Source organism: Apodemus sylvaticus, chromosome 20 (genome assembly GCF_947179515.1).
Source record: "Apodemus sylvaticus chromosome 20, mApoSyl1.1, whole genome shotgun sequence".
In the NCBI taxonomy this organism is placed as follows: Eukaryota; Metazoa; Chordata; class Mammalia; order Rodentia; family Muridae; genus Apodemus; species Apodemus sylvaticus.
In genome coordinates, this window is record NC_067491.1 from 6,088,925 (window position 1) to 6,105,456 (window position 16,532).

Consider the following 16,532-nt stretch of genomic DNA (forward strand, 5'->3'; position numbering starts at 1 on the left):
CTCCCCTCCTATGCATGTCACACCATGTGGGCTAGCTTGGGACCAGCCACCTTCACCTTTCATGTTTTTGTATTTTAGATTTGCTGTCTATGTGCACAGTTGCCTTTACACATGTGTACTTATGTGGCCTGGTACCAGGGAAGTCAGAAGAGGGAGTTGGATCTGGAATTACAGTGATTGTGAGCCATCTGTAAATACTGGGAACCCAGGTTCTCACGGGCTCTCAACTGCTGAGCCATAGGCTGTCCTTTTCCTTTTTAAGACTTTAAGCTATGTGTACACATATTGGGGTGTGTGTGTGTGTGCATGCGCACTCACATGAGAGCAGCAACCAAGAATCCAGGACACTGGGTCTCCTGGAACTGGATTTACACGAAGCGAGTCACCCACCTTGGTTGCTAGGAACTGAATTTGGGTTTTCTGGAAGCCTGGGTGCGCTCATCTACCGAGGCATCTCTCCAGACCCCATCTTTGTTTCTAGAAGGGAATCTCTTAGTTCAAGGAGACCGCTCTTTTCAGACATGGGATTAGGATCCGAGGAACAGAAATGAAGGAGTGTTTTAGTCAGCAAGATGGCTCTGCAGGTTAATGCACTTCACACTGAGCCCGATGGCCTGAGTTTGATCCCAGGGACCCCCAGCGTGGAAGATGGAAGCTGACCTTCCTCGACTGCCATTGTACCAGCACATGTGTGCTGTGCATGCCCTGGCCTCCTACACATCTGGAGAGCCTGTCTCTAGAGAGAAGGAAGCCAAGGGCACACTCTGAATCCCGGGCCGGCTCCACCACCTCTGTGATGTTTGCGGTCAGCAGCCGCTTACTGCTTTCAGCCACAGGATTCTCCAGGTTAGTGGCTGGAAAGGGGGCTCGGTAGTCAAGAGCACTGGCTGCTCTTACAGAGGTGCAGGGGTCAGTTCCCAGCACCCACAGGGCAGCTCAGACTATCTGTAACTCTAGCTTCGTGGGAATCAGCTTCCTTTCCTGGCCCCCAAGGGGACCAGGCATTGTGTGATACACATGCATATGTGTGCAGGCAACACTCAAACACATGAAATACAAATGATTCTTTAAAGGTCTTTTCCAGCGTATCTCCCCGTTCCTCTGCCTTCCCTCCCTCTCCCCATCAGGCACCACTGTGCCAGTCTGTCAGGGCTGAAATTCTAGAATCGAGTTCAACATGGTAAAGAAAAGGAAGGTTCTCCATCCTGTTGCTCTTTTTCACAGACGCCACGGAGATCGCAACAATAAAGACAGCAGAGACTGCCCGGGTCAGACTGTAAGCAGGAAGAATCGGGAGGAGGCATTTGATTCGTACCCCGGTCCTTCTTTGGAAATAGTGGCATGGGCACATGAGCACACACACATGGGCATGTGGACATACACACGGGCATGGGCACACACACATGGGCACACACGGGCACTTAGGCATACAAACAGGCATGGGCGCGCACACACACACACACACACACACACACACACACACACACACGCATGGGCACTTGGGCACACACATGGGCATGTGGACACACACACATGGGCATGTGGACACACACACATACACACACACGGGCACATACCCATCACCCCTAGGACTGCAAAGTAAACACAACTGAGGGTAACCTGGGCCAAACACACGGCCTAGACAGTGGGGCATCACATGCCCTAGCTAGAGAAGGCCCAGGCAGGGAAGGGGTGCTCAAAGAGAACAGGCGACCCACAGCCCAGCCCTCCAAACACCCGCTCTGGTCCAAGGTCCTTTGACCTTCTCAGTCAGCTTCATTTGCTTTCTTCTGACAGTGGAGGAACAAAAAGGCGGTGAGGGCGACGTGGCGGGTCAGAATACCGACAGACTGCGCCCTGACGTCTTGGAGAGGTCACAGCCTCACAGTCCCAGCCTGCGAGGCCTGGCATGGGGAGCTCATCTTTTCTCCAGTCACTAGAAGAGGGGGTCTGGCTAAGGCAGGGTGGGTTCGGGGGTCACTGCCTGGAGGAGGGGATCCTGTATTCTTCGGAAGACAGCTGGGAAGTTCTTTCCCCCGTTGCGTAGAACTTTCTTTCCTTCCTCAGTTGACGTGCCGAGGTGCTCCACGATGGGGTCTTCACTCTGCAGAGGAAGAGTCCAGAGCGTCCCGCCCACCCTTCACACTGCCTTAGGGCCCTGAGCTTAGCTCCAGGCCTCACTACAGGGCTGCACCCTTGCCATGCCCCTCAGGCGTCGTGCTTACCAGCTCCTCCAGAGGCACGCGCTCAAATAGTGGGTGCTCTTCAAAATGGGTGCACATCCATTCATGCAGTTCCAGCACGTCAGTGACAGTGTACACCAGGCCCTGCACAGGCGACACCGTTGTAGGCAGGGGCCGCAGGAAGCTGAGCAACGGGGTGACGATGCTGACAGTGCGACTGCCTAAATGTGCCTCCCCGGAGACCGACTGCTGAGGGACCAGCCCCGGGCAGGCTGCCCACAGCGGCGTCCCTCCTCACTCACCCCGACTCTCAGCACGTAGGCATATTCTGCCAGGAGTGTGGGGCTGATGATTCTCCATTTATGCTTTGTTCGCTTGAAGTGCGGGTCCGGAAAGAGGAAGAACATCTTTGCCAGCTGTGGGACAGATGTTCGCCAACAGGATTGCCCGTGAATGCCCGGCTCCACCCGCCGACCGGCCTCGCCCACCCGGCTGCTCCCGAGCTGCACCTGGCCCTTGCGGAAGAAGTTGGGAAGGTGCTTCATGGCGTTACTGCGCAGACAGGCGATGTTCTGGAACCCGCCCCCGGGAGCCGCACGGAGGGCCCGGATCCTGTCCTGCACATAGTCTGACACCTTCACCCGGATCTCCAGACCCAGAATCAGGGTGTCTGGGAAGAGCGGTGACAGTGCCACTGGGGACAAAGACATCAAGGGGCCCATCAGTATCACATTTTGAGGAAGCACAGAGAGGTTAAACAGGAAAGAGAGTTTTCGTTTGTAGATATCTAAGCCAGGAGTAGGGCAGAGATAGCCAAGCCCTGCAGAGATTTTCTGCAGAAGAGACAGGAAAAACACAAAACACAAGAGACAGGAAAATCACACTGTCCCAGGAGCACGGTGTGGTGGCTCATGCCTTTAATATGAAGAATTAGAAGTAGGGAATGGGAAACAGGCAGGCAAATCTCTGTGAGTTCAAGATCAGCCTGTTCACTGTAGGAGGTTCCAGACCAGACAGGGCTACATAGTGAAGTCCTGTTTCAAAAAAATAAAATAACCAACAAGACAAGCTCTGTCACACTAACTAGAATAAAAGGACAGGAGCCACAGGCACAACTTGCATTTGCTCTTGAGTTTTTACAGTGATGTCACCATGTAGCCATATTTAATTTCTACTTTTTTCTAAGATGGGGTTTCTTTGGTTGTCCTGGAATTCAATTTGTAGACCAGGTTACCCTTAAACTCAGAGATCCGCCTGCCTCTGCCTCCCAAGTGCTGGGATCAAAGGCGTGCACCACCACCGCCTGGCTTCATTTAGTCTTTGTAACACTCTTTGGTACAGTGTGAAGATTGGGGAAACTGAGGGTCAGAAATGCTAAGACCACAGAATTAACAAGGGGGACAGGGCCAACACGAGCCCAAGTCTTCACTCTCCACGCACCATGTTCCTTCCTCCTCTCTGATACACTGTTATCTGTCTATTGGGGAACATCTATATAGGGAAGATGTGAACACGGACCAGAGGCTTGACATGCATGCTCTGGAAAACAAAGAAATGTAATTGGAACCCCAAAACATGAGAGGGTGGGGCAGAATGTGTTCTGGTGAGAAAGGGGGTAGGGGAGGGAAGGTGGTGGAATCCCCGAGAAAGACGGTTCAGGATCAGTGGCCACAGGAGCTGATCTCTGACGCTTGTGCTGACCGGCTCACTGACCCAGCACAAGGCAGGGGAATGGCTCACGGAGGGACTGGAGCCACTGGAGCCAGACAGAACAACCCAGGTTCTCAGATACATTTGAGGCACCCCCCCACCCCACCCCCACCCTTCTCCAGGGCAAAGGCCATAGACCCAGAGTAGAAGGAAGGGGGAGGCTCTCCACACTGATGTCACTGGTGTCTGGTCCCAGGAGAAAAGGTCAACTAATCCCCGCCTCTAACCTGCTGAGACGGCAGAACCCCGGCCCCCCCTTGTCCCACGACAGCTTATTACCTAACAAGCCACCATAGCCACAGCCTATGTCTGCAAACTCCACTTGGGCCCCAGAGTGCTTTTCTTTCTCATCCTTTGGATCATCATGGCTCTTGTTTTGTGTAAGTGGAGCAAAGAACTCTGGGTAAAGCTCAGACCAGTCCATCTCCTCTGGCTTCACAGGGCTATGGGGAAAAAAAGACATGCGATTCATGAGACTGTTAGACATACCACTGCAGACGTGCTTGTGTAGGAGTGTGCAGGGAATGGGGCCATGTGGTGTGTAGAAGGCGCAATGAAAAGTCCCCGGACTTCGAGGGTGTGAATCACTGTCCCATCATCAGGCTATGGCTGCTGATCTGCCAAGCGCTTCTGGGTACTGATGTTCAGCTTCTCCCAGAGACTGACTGCTTCAGGCACTGGAGCACTACTTTGTTTATGTATATTTTAAAAATTTTATTTACCAGTGCATTTTATGTGTATGAGTGTTCACTCTTCGTGCACACCAGAAGAGGCACTCGGATCCCATTATAAGTGATACGCAATGTGATTACTGGGAATGGAACTCAGGGCTTCTGGAAGAGCAGTCAAGCGCTCTTAACTACGGAGGCATCTCTCCAGCCCTCTTTGTTTATGTATTTTGTGTGGTGAGGATGGAGCAAGGAGAGGCCAGGAGTGTGTATATATGTTTATCTTTTTATAAATTCAGAAACCAAAATCGGAGCCGGGTATAGTGGTGCACGCCCTCTGGAGGCAGAAGAAGCTGGATCTCTGTGAGTTCGAGGCCAGCCTGATCTACAGAGTGCCAGGACAATTGCGGCTCTACAGAGAAACCCTCTCTCCAAAACCCAAACCAAATTAAAAACAAAAACAAAAAACGGAAGCTGGAAATGACAACTTGCTTCGCTTCATTTTAGTTTCGGCGATAGTTTTTTTCCTCTTCCTAGATCTGGTTGGCAAGTCCACCCAGACTTAAGCGTCCAACACCACAGCCAGTCCACCTTCTGCCCAATCTCCCTAAGCCATCCTCAGCTGACGTGTCATCCGGACAAGCCTCCCAGGTCCATCTCAAGTCCTAGCTTGTGGCCCCAGCGCGACCGCCTTCCCAGGCTGCCAGAGGCGGCCGCCCTCCCTCCCGGAACCCCGCCCGGCACGCTCACTAGCGCAGCGTGTGGTCTGCCATGGGGTTGGAGTGGGCGCGCTGCCGGTAGTAGCGCTTCTGCGGCTGGGGGGCCTCTGCTCCCGCCATCACGCCACACAGTCCACGTGGAGAGCCGAGCTCCGGGCGCGAGGTGATGACGCAGACGGCGGGCGGCCAGTAGGTCCCGCCTTTTAAAGAGCGAAGAGCACATTCCGCTGAACCAGGGGGAGAGGACCCTGAAGGGAGCGGGCGGGGAAACCTGAGCTCTGCTATCTCTATCCGTGCTTTGGGAAGGCGAGCTCCGGGCACCCTGTATCTTCCCTTCGATTGCTCCTGCCTAATTTGGGTTCTCAAATGTCCACAGGCACCTGTGCACCCCACAGGTGAGCGGGATGTGAGGGACCCGCTTCTGACAGTAGAATCAAGCATCATTTCTTCTCTCTCCTGGTGGTCTCAAACCAAGTCTGGCCCGTATGGTGCTGTGTGGGTCCTGGTCTGTGTGCGCCGGGGATCCGGGCTCGGGGGTCATCCCCATCTATCTCCAGGAAGTCCAGCTGGAGGAAGGAGGGCGAACTAGGGAGGCGGGGCCCCGGGCTTGGGAGCAGCCCATATGGTTGGCAGTCCTCAGCCTCAACCCCGCACCGATTGAGGGGGTCCAAGCGCTGGTCGCGGTGCTCGGGCGCTCTGTCTGGTGGATGGCCAGCTCTCGCACCGATCCGGAGACTGAGCCCGAATCCGTGTTCCCACGGGAGGTCGGGCTCTTCACCGACTCTTACTCGGAGAGCAGCCGGTTCTGCTTCTGTGGGCACGAGCTGAGCATCACGCAAAACTTTGGGTCGCGCCTTGGGGTGGCAGCATGCGTGTGGGATGCGGTGAGGAATGGGCTGTCCTAAGTGAGGGTCCCTGAGAGGTCCGGTCCCTGGATCCCGCCCCTCCCATATGGAGCCACCGATGTGACAGTTTCCCACCTTCTTTCTCTTCCCCATCCCCATAGGCTCTGAGTCTGTGTAACTATTTCGAGAGTCAAAATGTGGATTTTCGAGGCAAGAAGGTGATCGAACTGGGCGCAGGGACGGGCATCGTGGGAATCTTGGCGGCGCTGCAGGGTGCGTGAGCTGGCATTGCGGCGGGAGGAGGGGGAGCTGGAGTATGGAGAAGTTAGGACGTGGATTCCTGGGGGTGGGCAGGACTTTTGAACTCTGCTCAGTTCTTTCCCTTTAACAAACATCTATTCTTCTGCGAGGCAGACAGCGCGTTCAGATGAGCGTTCAGAACACTCAAGCTAGTTGTTTTCAGGGTGGCTAAAACAAATAAGACAGGGTTTCCGTGAGAAAATACTGAAGATACTCTTTCGTTAAAATGCTTGCGTGGATTTTCTGAAGGGACCTAGGACAGTGAACCTTATCAAAGATTTGTAGCTTTGTTATGTTAGGGTCTCTGGCTAGCTACCCTGAGGGTTGAACAATCCGTTCAGGAGAAGCTCAGGCATGCAGATGAGGGGTTGGAGGAAGGTGGCTGGATGAGAGTCAGCAAGTTATTTAAAAATCAAAGGAGCGGGGGGGGGGGGGCAAGGGGGCCCTGGAAAAATGGCACAGTGGTTAGGAGCACTGACTGCTTTTCCAGAGGTCCTGAGTTCAATTCCCAGCGACCACATGGTGGCTGACAACCATCCATAATGAGATCTGAAGCCCTCTTCTGGTGTGTCTGAAGACAGCTATAGTGTACTCAGATATAATAAATAAAATAATTCTTAAAAAGAAAAGAAAAGAAAGCAAAGGAGTCAAGTGGAGTGGTCCATGCCTGTAATCCCAGCACACAGGGATTTGGGAGATTTCAGTAAAGTTAAGGTCATCCTGGACTACAGAGTAAGATCCTGTTTCAGGAAGGAAGGGAGGGAAGGAGGCAAAGGGGAAAGGCGTGTATGTGTATGTTTTTGTCTGTGTGTATGCCTGTGTACATGTATATGTATGTGTGTTTATGTGTGTGTATGTGTGTGGTATGTATGTGTGTGCATGTGTGTATGCCTGTGTATGTCTGTGTCTATGTGTGATTGCGTGTGTACGTTTTTTCTGTGTATGTGCATGTGTGAATGTGTGTACACATGAGTGTTTGTGTGTATAGTATGTATGTGCATGTGTGTGTCTGTGTGTATGTGTTTCTCTGTGTCTTTGTGTGTATGTGCATGTGTATATGTGTGTGTATTTGTGTGTGTATGTGTGTGTGTGTGTGTATGTGTGTGTGTGTGTGTGTGAGAGAGAGAGAGAGAGAGAGAGAGAGAGAGAGAGAGAGAACACCTGCCTTCACTTACCATCATAACAGCTGTTGCTTTTTTGTGCCCTGTTTAGTTGCCAAGTCTGAGAACTGGGTGTAATCTATTCTCTGACTCTGTATCCCAGGATTCAGGTGACCCTGGGATGCCTTCTCAACACTTGTACATCTGTCCTTCCTGTTCCACCATACGTAGTCTGTCCACTACCAATTCCTTCCCTGATCTTCATAGGTGTCTTCATGATTCTCGATGCTCTATTGAGGTTAGCACTCTCAAACTGACCCTGTGTTCTTCCGCCACCCAAGCTGTTTCTCCCTCAGCCTTCCCCATCATGAAGCCACAGCCTCCTGTGGGGATTTTCTTGTGTATTTTTTTTTTCTCCTACTCTCTTGGCTGCCCGGCCTGGGACACCATCATCTCTTGCTCAGACTATAATAAGTAGTCAAACTGGTTGGTCTTCTTGTTTCCAGTTCTGGCCCCCACCTAGATTCTTGCTCACACCACCCTACAATCAGAATGGTTTTTTCATTATCACGCCCCAGCTCTCTGGAGTCTTACTGCTTTCCAGCGGCCTGCCTCCCTCTAGCCTCTTTCTGAGCCTCTCCCCTCCTGTTCTCATGATATCTGCTGGCCTTCTGTCGTTCTGCAAACTTTCTTTTATGTCCCCTTCTTTAGGGACTTCATGGGGGCTGCACTTTGTATTTGAAACAGTGTTACTGCCTGATTAATGCAAATGTATTTTCCATTGCTAGGCTCAAACAGCCCTTTGAAGGGAAGGCTTTACACACACACACCACACACACCACACACATACATACACCACATACACACACACCACACACACACATATATACCACACACACATACCACACACACCACCTATCCACACATACACCACACACCACACCACACCACATATACCCATACCACACATATACATCACACCACACACACCTGCACATACCCACTCCCACCACACACACACATACCACACACACACATACCACACACACTCCGCCCCCCAACACCACACACACACTCCACCCCCTCACACTATACACACCATACACACTCCACCCCCAACACCACACACACACCACACATACCATATACACTCCACCCCCAACACCACACACACTTCACCCCCTCACACCACACACACACACACACACACACACACACATAGCATACACACTCCACCCCCCAACACCACACACACTTCACTTCACCCCCTCACACCACACACACACACACACACACACACACAGCATACACACTCCACCCCCCAACACCACACACACTTCACCCCCTCACACCACACACACACACACACCACACATAGCATACACACTCCACCCCCCAACACCACACACATTCCACCCCCTCACACCACACACACATACACACACACACACCACACAGGATGGCTTAAGCCTTCTTAGTACTCACACACTTGTGCTAACTAGACTCACTGTATACTTGTGTCCCTGAGCTCAGGTTCCTGGGCTACCCAGGTAGCTGTCCTAGTTCCTTTACCCATTAGTCTTCCGGTGTCCGAGACGTCTGATTCTCACCTCCACTGCGATCATCACCCTTATCTGACGACTTAGTTTCTTCTGGTTGTCTGTGTTCTCAGACAAGTTACGTCACGATCTCTACTCGTATGTTTGTGTCTCCTGCCTTTCTTTCATCTTGTTATTGCGGGTGGACAGACAGGTCAAAGGAAAACTTTCCACTGGTCCACAAGACCTGGAATCTTCCCACTGCTCAAGATACTGCTCGGGCAGACCCCCCCCCCCCTCCTGTGTTGTTTCTCTCTGGGTAATAAGTATATTCCCCTCTCCCCTTCTCTGTCTCTGTCTATCTCTCTCTGTCTCTCTCTCTTTTGGCTCAGATGTAGGACCAACCATTCTCCCACACACACAATAGGCATTTCAGTGTACTTATGTATCACATAAATACACACCATCTATACATTCTCTGTGTATACAGGAAGTGGCTCTGCTCAGGAGGGACAGAATGCATCTTAACGTTAATGTCCCTGTCTGTAGATCCTTTCTTTCTGTTCTTTTCTTAATCCACTTCACTCAGGCTCTCGGTCCTCCGCATCCCTCCGTCTTCCGCATCCCTGTCCCTCTGTCCTCCGCATCCCTCCGTCCTCCGCATCCCTGTCCCTCTGTCCTCCGTGTCCCTCCATCCTCCGTGTCCCTGTCCCTCTGTCCTCCGTGTCCCTCCATCCTCTGCATCCCTGTCCCTCTGTCCTCTGCGTCCCTGTCCCTCTGTCCCGTTTCCCTCCATCCTCCGCATTCCTCTGTCCTCTGCGTCCCTCTGTCCTCCGTGTCCTTCCATCCTCCGTGTCCCTGTCCCTCTGTCCCGTGTCCCTCCATCCTCCGCATTCCTCTGTCCTCCGCGCCCCTCCCTCCGGAGGTTCTAGCTGGGCTTGTGGGGCTCACTTCCCACCCCATGCTTTGAACCCAGGAGTCGGTTTCTAGCCCAACCCAGTGGACTTGGCATCTGACAAGGAGACTCCCATCTCCTTGAAATGCCCTCTGCTTTCTGGGCCAACACGCTTCTGGCTTGCACACACTCCCGGGACACGTTCACGTTCTGTTTTGCTGACCCCCTTTTATCCTTACGAGGGAAACCCTGAGCGCCCCAGAGCTCAGCAGCAGACTTTTGACCCCTTGTTTTTTTCTGCCTATTCTCCTTCCTGAGGAGTGACATCACTTTGTTGCTTAAAATGTCCTCTTTTATGGTGAGGACCGTGATCCTCTCATTTCTACATCCAGGGGTTTGCATAACCCACTCTATTCAGCGTCTTTGTGCGACCATTTGACGGACTTTGCTCACAGATGAGGTCCTGCTCCCGTTTCCAGGTCTGCCTCTCCTAAAGCCCTCTTCATGCGTATGCTGGGCATTTGGGCCTGAGTTAGGCCAAATGTTCAAACACCGTCCTTAATCAAAATCTCTCTCCCTGCTTCTCTTTGTGTGAAGGAGGAAACTTGGTTTAATGATCTTGATGATGTGTTCAGAATATGTTAAGGATTTGATTGCTTCTTAGTCACTGTCACTACCCGAATTCTAACCAACATCATCTCTGTTCTGACCAATCTCCCTGGTTCTGTCCTGCCCTTCTGCAGGTTTTGGGTTCTTTTTGTTTGTTTTATTTTTTAAGATTTATTTATTTATTTTGATGTGTGTGTGTGTGTGTATGTGTGTGTTCTACCTGTATGTACGTACCACATGCTGTCCTGGTGCCTGAAGAAGTCAGAAGAGGGACTGGATCCCCAAGAACTAGAGTTACAAATGATTGTAAGCCGCCAGGTGGGTGCTGGGAGCCCTATTCCCCCTCCCCCACCCCCACCCCTGTGCTCTGCAAGAGCAGCCAGTGCTCTTAACTGCTGTGTCCTTGTTTGTTTTTGTTTTTTTGTTTTTATTTTGTTTTTTTCGAGACAGGGTTTCTCTGTGTAGCCCTGGCTGTCCTGGAACTCACTCTGTAGACCAGGCTGGCCTCGAACTCAAAAATCCGCCTGCCTCTGCCTCCCAGAGTGCTGGGATTACAGGCGTGTGCCACCACTGCCCGGCTGAGCATGTGTTTTAATAAACTACATTTCATTTTATTTATTACTACTACATTTACTTGTTTTTGTATTTTATGCATACAGGTACTTTGTCTGTATGTGAATCTGCACACCAAAAGACAGCATCAGGAGGCTGGAGAGATGGCTCAGTGGTTAAGAGCACTGATTGCTCTTCCAAAGGTCCTGAGTTCAAATCCCAGCAATCACATTGTGGCTCACAACCATCTGTAATGTGGTCTAATGCCCTCTTCTGGGGTGTCTGAAGACAGCTACATTGTACTTATATATAATAATAAATACATCTTTTTTTTTTTTTTTTTTTTTTTTTTTTTGGTTTTTATCGAGACAGGGTTTCTCTGTATAGCCCTGGCTGTCCTGGAACTCACTCTGTAGACCAGGCTGGCCTTGAACTCAGAAATCCGCCTGCCTCTGCCTCCCAGAGTGCTGGGATTACAGGCATGCGCCACCACCGCCCGCCTACATCTTTTTAAAAAAGTAAAAAAGATAGCCTCAGACAGTTGTAGGCTGCCATGTGGGTGCTGGGAATTGAACTCAGGGCCTTCAGAAGAGCAGTGAGTGCTCTTATACACTGAGCCATCTCTCCAACCCTTGTTTTTATTTTATTTTTAGTCACAACAAAGTGTAATTTTCTCCCTTAAAACTCCCTCCTATCTTCCCATGCGTCACAGGATCCTGCCCCTCCGTCTCCCTGTCCCAGCTCCTGTTGCTGTCCGTCTGACTGCTCTTCACACCACAGGGCAAGGCCCTGCCTCAAGGTCTCTGTGCCTGCTCATCTGTGTTTGGTAGACTTTAGTCAGGCACAGTCACGTGGTTTGCTCCAGGGCTGCCTTCAGGTCTTTTCCAAACAAAATCTGCTGAAAGTGAGGGTTTCCCAAGCATCCCACTAAGTGTGCTTCTTGTCTTCTGCTAGTGGTTCATGGTTCAGACCCTTTCCCTGCTCGGTGTCTCATGGTAGCGCGCGTTGCTATTTGATGTATTGTATGTCTTTTTTTAAAGAAAGATTTATTTATTGTTATATGTAAGTACACTTAGCTAAAAGGGCATCAGATTAACCGCTGAGCCATCTCTCTAGCCCATACTGTGTGTCTTATTTCAAGGCCTAATGTAACCCTGGTTGACCTTCAACTCCTGATGCGTCTGTTTCCATCTCCCAAGTGCTGGGATTATAGATGTGAGCCACCAGGCCCTGTTTGTTTGCGGCTTGTTGACAGTGTGTCTTGCCGTGTAGCCCCGGATGGTCTGGAACTCATGGTCCTCCTGCCTCAGCTCCTCAGTTCTATGATTACAGGCAGGTACACCATGCCTGGATATTTCATTTCTTTAGGTCCTGTCTTCATTTCCTGCCACTGTTCTTCCTCCTCCTTCTCCTCTTCTTTTTTAATTAAAAAGAAATTAAATTTGGGCCCGGGTGGTGGCGGCACAGGCCTTTATTTGTCACAGCATGCATGTGGAGGACAAAAGAACATTTTGTGGGAGTCACTGCTCTCCTTCCACCGTATAGGACTCAGAGATAAAACCTGGATCCTCAGGTTTGGGAAACGCCTTTATCCACGGAGCCAGTGTCCCATTCCCCTTCACTTGTAACAGGGTGTCATGAAGTCTAGGCTGGCCTCAAACTACCAGCCAAGGATGACCCTGATCTGGCTGCCTGTACCTCCCTAGTGTTAGGATTATAGGTACCATCACTTCCAGTCTAAAAAATTAATTACTTCTTTATTTGGTGGACTCAAACCCAGGTCCTTCCATACTCTACCAACTGAGCTACATATAACCCTAACCCCAGCCTCCTCCCTTTTAAATTTTTATTTTCTTTTAAGACATTATTTTTATTATTTTAAGTTATGTATTCGCCTACATAGGTTAGTGCACATATGGACAAGTGCCCTCAGAGGCCAGAGGTATCATAGCCCCTGGAGTTACAGGTCAGGCCACTGTAAGCCACTTGATATAGATGCTGGGAACCAAACTCAGGTCCCCTGGAAGAGCAGCATGTACTTTGTCACTGAGCCATGACTCTCTCCAGCTTTGCAGTGTAGCCCAAGCCAGTCTCTAATTGTTGCGTGTCCTGGCTCTGCCCTAGTGCTAAAACCACAAGTCTGGGCTGCCGCCACCACAGCTAGCCTTTTCTAGCACTATTCTGTAAGCTCCACGAGTGTGGATCCTCACCTGTCTTGTTTACGGATGTGTTCCAGACCCCTGGCATATGCACTTAAGATGATGAAGACTAAGTCACCTCTTAACCACTTCTGCTTTCTTTATCACCGGCCATGCTTCTGATTAAGTAGTTAACTTCTGTTACTACTTTTGTAGCTGTTTCCAAGTCTGGAATGAACTTTCCCAAGGCTGCAGTTTTGTTCTGCCTCTGTGTGTATCCTTCATGTTTAGCAAGCACTCAGGACACGTTTGCCATGTGAGGGAAGTGTTCTGAAGTGCTGATCTGATTGTCTTTACCCGACATCCTGCTCTTAAAACCTGTCTTTCTGACTGGCAATATAGCATGCCTACCATGCGATCACACTCCATCAAACCTGACTCTCTCTTAGCATGCAATGATCTTCTGTTTGGGTCTTGACATTCTTCTTTCAATTTCTACATCTTCTAGCCCATCTTCAACGACCCTCCTAACGCGAGGACCCCCTTACTCAGTTCCTCTTGTGGTGACCCCCAACCATAAAGTTATTTTCGTTGCTACTTCATAACTGTAATGTTGCTACTGTTATGAAATGTTAACTGTAGATACCTATGTTTTCTGACGGTTTGGGGGTCAGGACGCACTGGTTGAGACAGTGTAGCCTCCCTTACCTATGCCATGCCCTTTGCCTGCCAGGCTCTCGTGCTCCCCACTGCCTGCTCAGAAAGGCGCACCTGATGCACCTGACCGATGTGTGCTTGTCCTTTGGGGCTCAGCTGAGGTCACGTCTCCTGGGTTTGCGTGGGTGAGGGTGCACAGCTCATCCCTGGCTTAGTCTTGCTCAGGCTTTTGCTGACATCTGATTGTTGTGTGTTGGGCAGAGGGGTTGAAGATTAGCTCAGAGAGAATGTTGATGTTGTAGAATGTAGAGTAAGGAGAGTGGCTGGCGTGGCTGACACTGAGGTTAGGGCAACTAAAAGCCAAAGGATGGACTTCGGGCTGTACAGACACGAGGCCTTAGGGTCTCTGACCCTCCAGGCAGGCAGGCAGGAGTCGGGAGCCCTGTCTTGGTCCCTCTGACTTGCATTTTTTCCTCCCCACTCTCCCTCAGGGGGGGATGTTACCATCACTGATTTGCCAGTGGCCCTAGAGCAAATCCAGGATAACGTCCTCGCTAACGTGCCGCCCGGAGGCCGGGCTCAGGTGTGCGCCTTGTCCTGGGGAGTTGACCAGCATGCCTTTCCTGGAAACTATGACTTGGTGCTGGGGGCAGATATCGTGTACCTGGAACCCACCTTCCCGCTGCTGCTGGGGACCCTCCGACACCTGTGTGGGCCCCACGGCACCGTCTACCTGGCCTCCAAGATGAGAGCAGAACACGGGGCAGAGACCTTCTTTCAGCGCTTCCTGCCTCAGCACTTCCACCTGGAGCTGGCCCAGCGGGACGAGAACGTGAATGTCAACATCTATAGGGCCAGGCACAGGGGGGTGACACCTCCTGGACAGCACCCCTTCTGTTGACCTAACTCTGGTCTCAGTGGGGGAATGGCATCCCTCCAGGGCCGCGAACACCAGGACAGAAGAAAAGGATGGGTCGCCCGTCTTCTTCCTTCCCTCTTCCCTTTGGTTCCCCTAACCATTCTTGGGAAGGAGCAGAAGGGTGGCTGGCTGCTTGTTAGGAATGGCAGAGCCCTAGAGGCTTTGAGTGTAAAGCACAAAGAAGGCAGCCCACACCCGCCTTCAGAGGAAGGCGGTCAGCATAGTTAGGAATAAGGGAGGGAATGGTATGAATGGTCCCTGCAGAGAGATCACCACTGGTCGCTTCCAGTTCTTTAAACGGCATGAACTTTTTTTTTTTTAATTTGGCTTTTTCAAGACAGGGTTTCTCTGTGTAGACCTGGCTGTCCTAGAACTCACTCTGTAGACCAGGCTGGCCTCAAACTCAGAAATCCACCTGCCTCTGCTACCCAAATGCTGGGATTAAAGGCCTGGCCCTTCACTGCCTGGCCTGGCCTGAACTTTTTAAAAAAAAAACACATTCTTTGACATTTTTTAAAGGGAAAACTGGGCATTAATTATCTCTTCTGTATCTCTAAGCATGTAACTATTGCCAGAAAGCTGGGTCCCGAGATGCCTCAGGACACCTGTTTCTTGCCTGCTAAAATAAGAGTCTCAATAGGACAAGTCTTCCTAGACCTGAACCCTGGGAGGAGAATCAGAGATGTCTCCTTAGGCTGTAGCTTCTTTGCAAAAGCTCAAGACCTGATCACAGGCATCATATCACGTACCAAATTCTGGACTCGGTGCTAGGTTCTTCCAATCTCTAGTTCTTCCTTCCACGTTCAGGCTTTCCTTCTTGTTTTCCCTTCGGTTCTTGCCTCTCTTCCTCTGGAGCAGTCTGGCCAGAGATCTTACCCTTTAGGCACACAACCATCCATCTTTGGTGTGTCTGCCACTGTTCTCTTAACCTCGATGCCACACCTCAGAATCTTGCCATCTTCCAAAACCTGCTCTAATTAGCTTCTACTGCAAGAAGCTACATCTTTGCTTGCCGTGCAGGCCACACACACACACACATACACGCCTGCTCCTAAACTACTTTGTATCTCAATCTCCTACTCTGTTTCTATTACACTGTACTTTAGCCTTACTGCTTTGTTCTGTAAGTCTATGCGGGCATGCCCTGACTTCTCCACTTTCCCGATGATTCCCTTCCAGGAAGGGCCACTGCTCTCTGTCTAAACTTATGTCTTGCTTCTGGAAAATCAAAAAAAAAAAAAAAAAGAAAGAAAGAAAAACAAGAGGGAAAAAAAAAACCCTTCTCCTGAGCTTTCTGTTTGAATGTGATTTCCTTAATCGGAGATCTTTTAACTGTTTAAGGACCTTATATTGCCTTACCTGATTCTTGTTTCCTAAGACCAATAGATACATTGGAGGGCAGAGCTATGATTTATTCATCACTGATGCCCTGAAACTGGCATCACATGTGTTCCCCAGATATTTTGCTAATTCAGCAATTATTTCTTGTTGGAGGAATTCTGCTTCTCCAGGTGACCTTGGACAATTTCCTGAGCCCACCTACCTTCCTGCCATTTTTCCCTGAGTCATAAATGGATAATGAATATGAAAGTACATTGGAAATAAAGAAACAAAGTATCACCTACACGTCTTGTGTTGTTACTACGTGGCAACCTTATGGTGCAGTTTTACCCGCTAAGTCTTTTGTGAATTACATACC

General features: G+C 50.5%; 2 protein-coding genes across 2 annotated transcripts; one reads left to right on the plus strand and one right to left on the minus strand.

The window, feature by feature from the left end:
• Positions 1 to 1,049: 1,049 nt before the first annotated feature.
• Mettl1 (methyltransferase 1, tRNA methylguanosine) lies at positions 1,050 to 5,458 on the minus strand. The gene is made up of 6 exons (XM_052165143.1): positions 5,312 to 5,458; positions 4,173 to 4,336; positions 2,693 to 2,877; positions 2,486 to 2,599; positions 2,226 to 2,327; positions 1,050 to 2,104 (listed from the first exon to the last, which is right to left on the minus strand). Exons 1-6 carry the CDS (start codon positions 5,398 to 5,400, stop codon positions 1,955 to 1,957), a joined length of 804 nt encoding a protein of 267 aa, XP_052021103.1. The 5' UTR covers positions 5,401 to 5,458; the 3' UTR covers positions 1,050 to 1,954.
• Positions 5,459 to 5,874: 416 nt separating this feature from the next.
• Eef1akmt3 (EEF1A lysine methyltransferase 3) lies at positions 5,875 to 16,453 on the plus strand. The gene is made up of 3 exons (XM_052165145.1): positions 5,875 to 6,164; positions 6,287 to 6,398; positions 14,406 to 16,453. The coding sequence occupies exons 1-3, from the start codon at positions 5,988 to 5,990 to the stop codon at positions 14,813 to 14,815; spliced, it is 699 nt and encodes a 232-aa protein (XP_052021105.1). The 5' UTR covers positions 5,875 to 5,987; the 3' UTR covers positions 14,816 to 16,453.
• Positions 16,454 to 16,532: the final 79 nt, after the last annotated feature.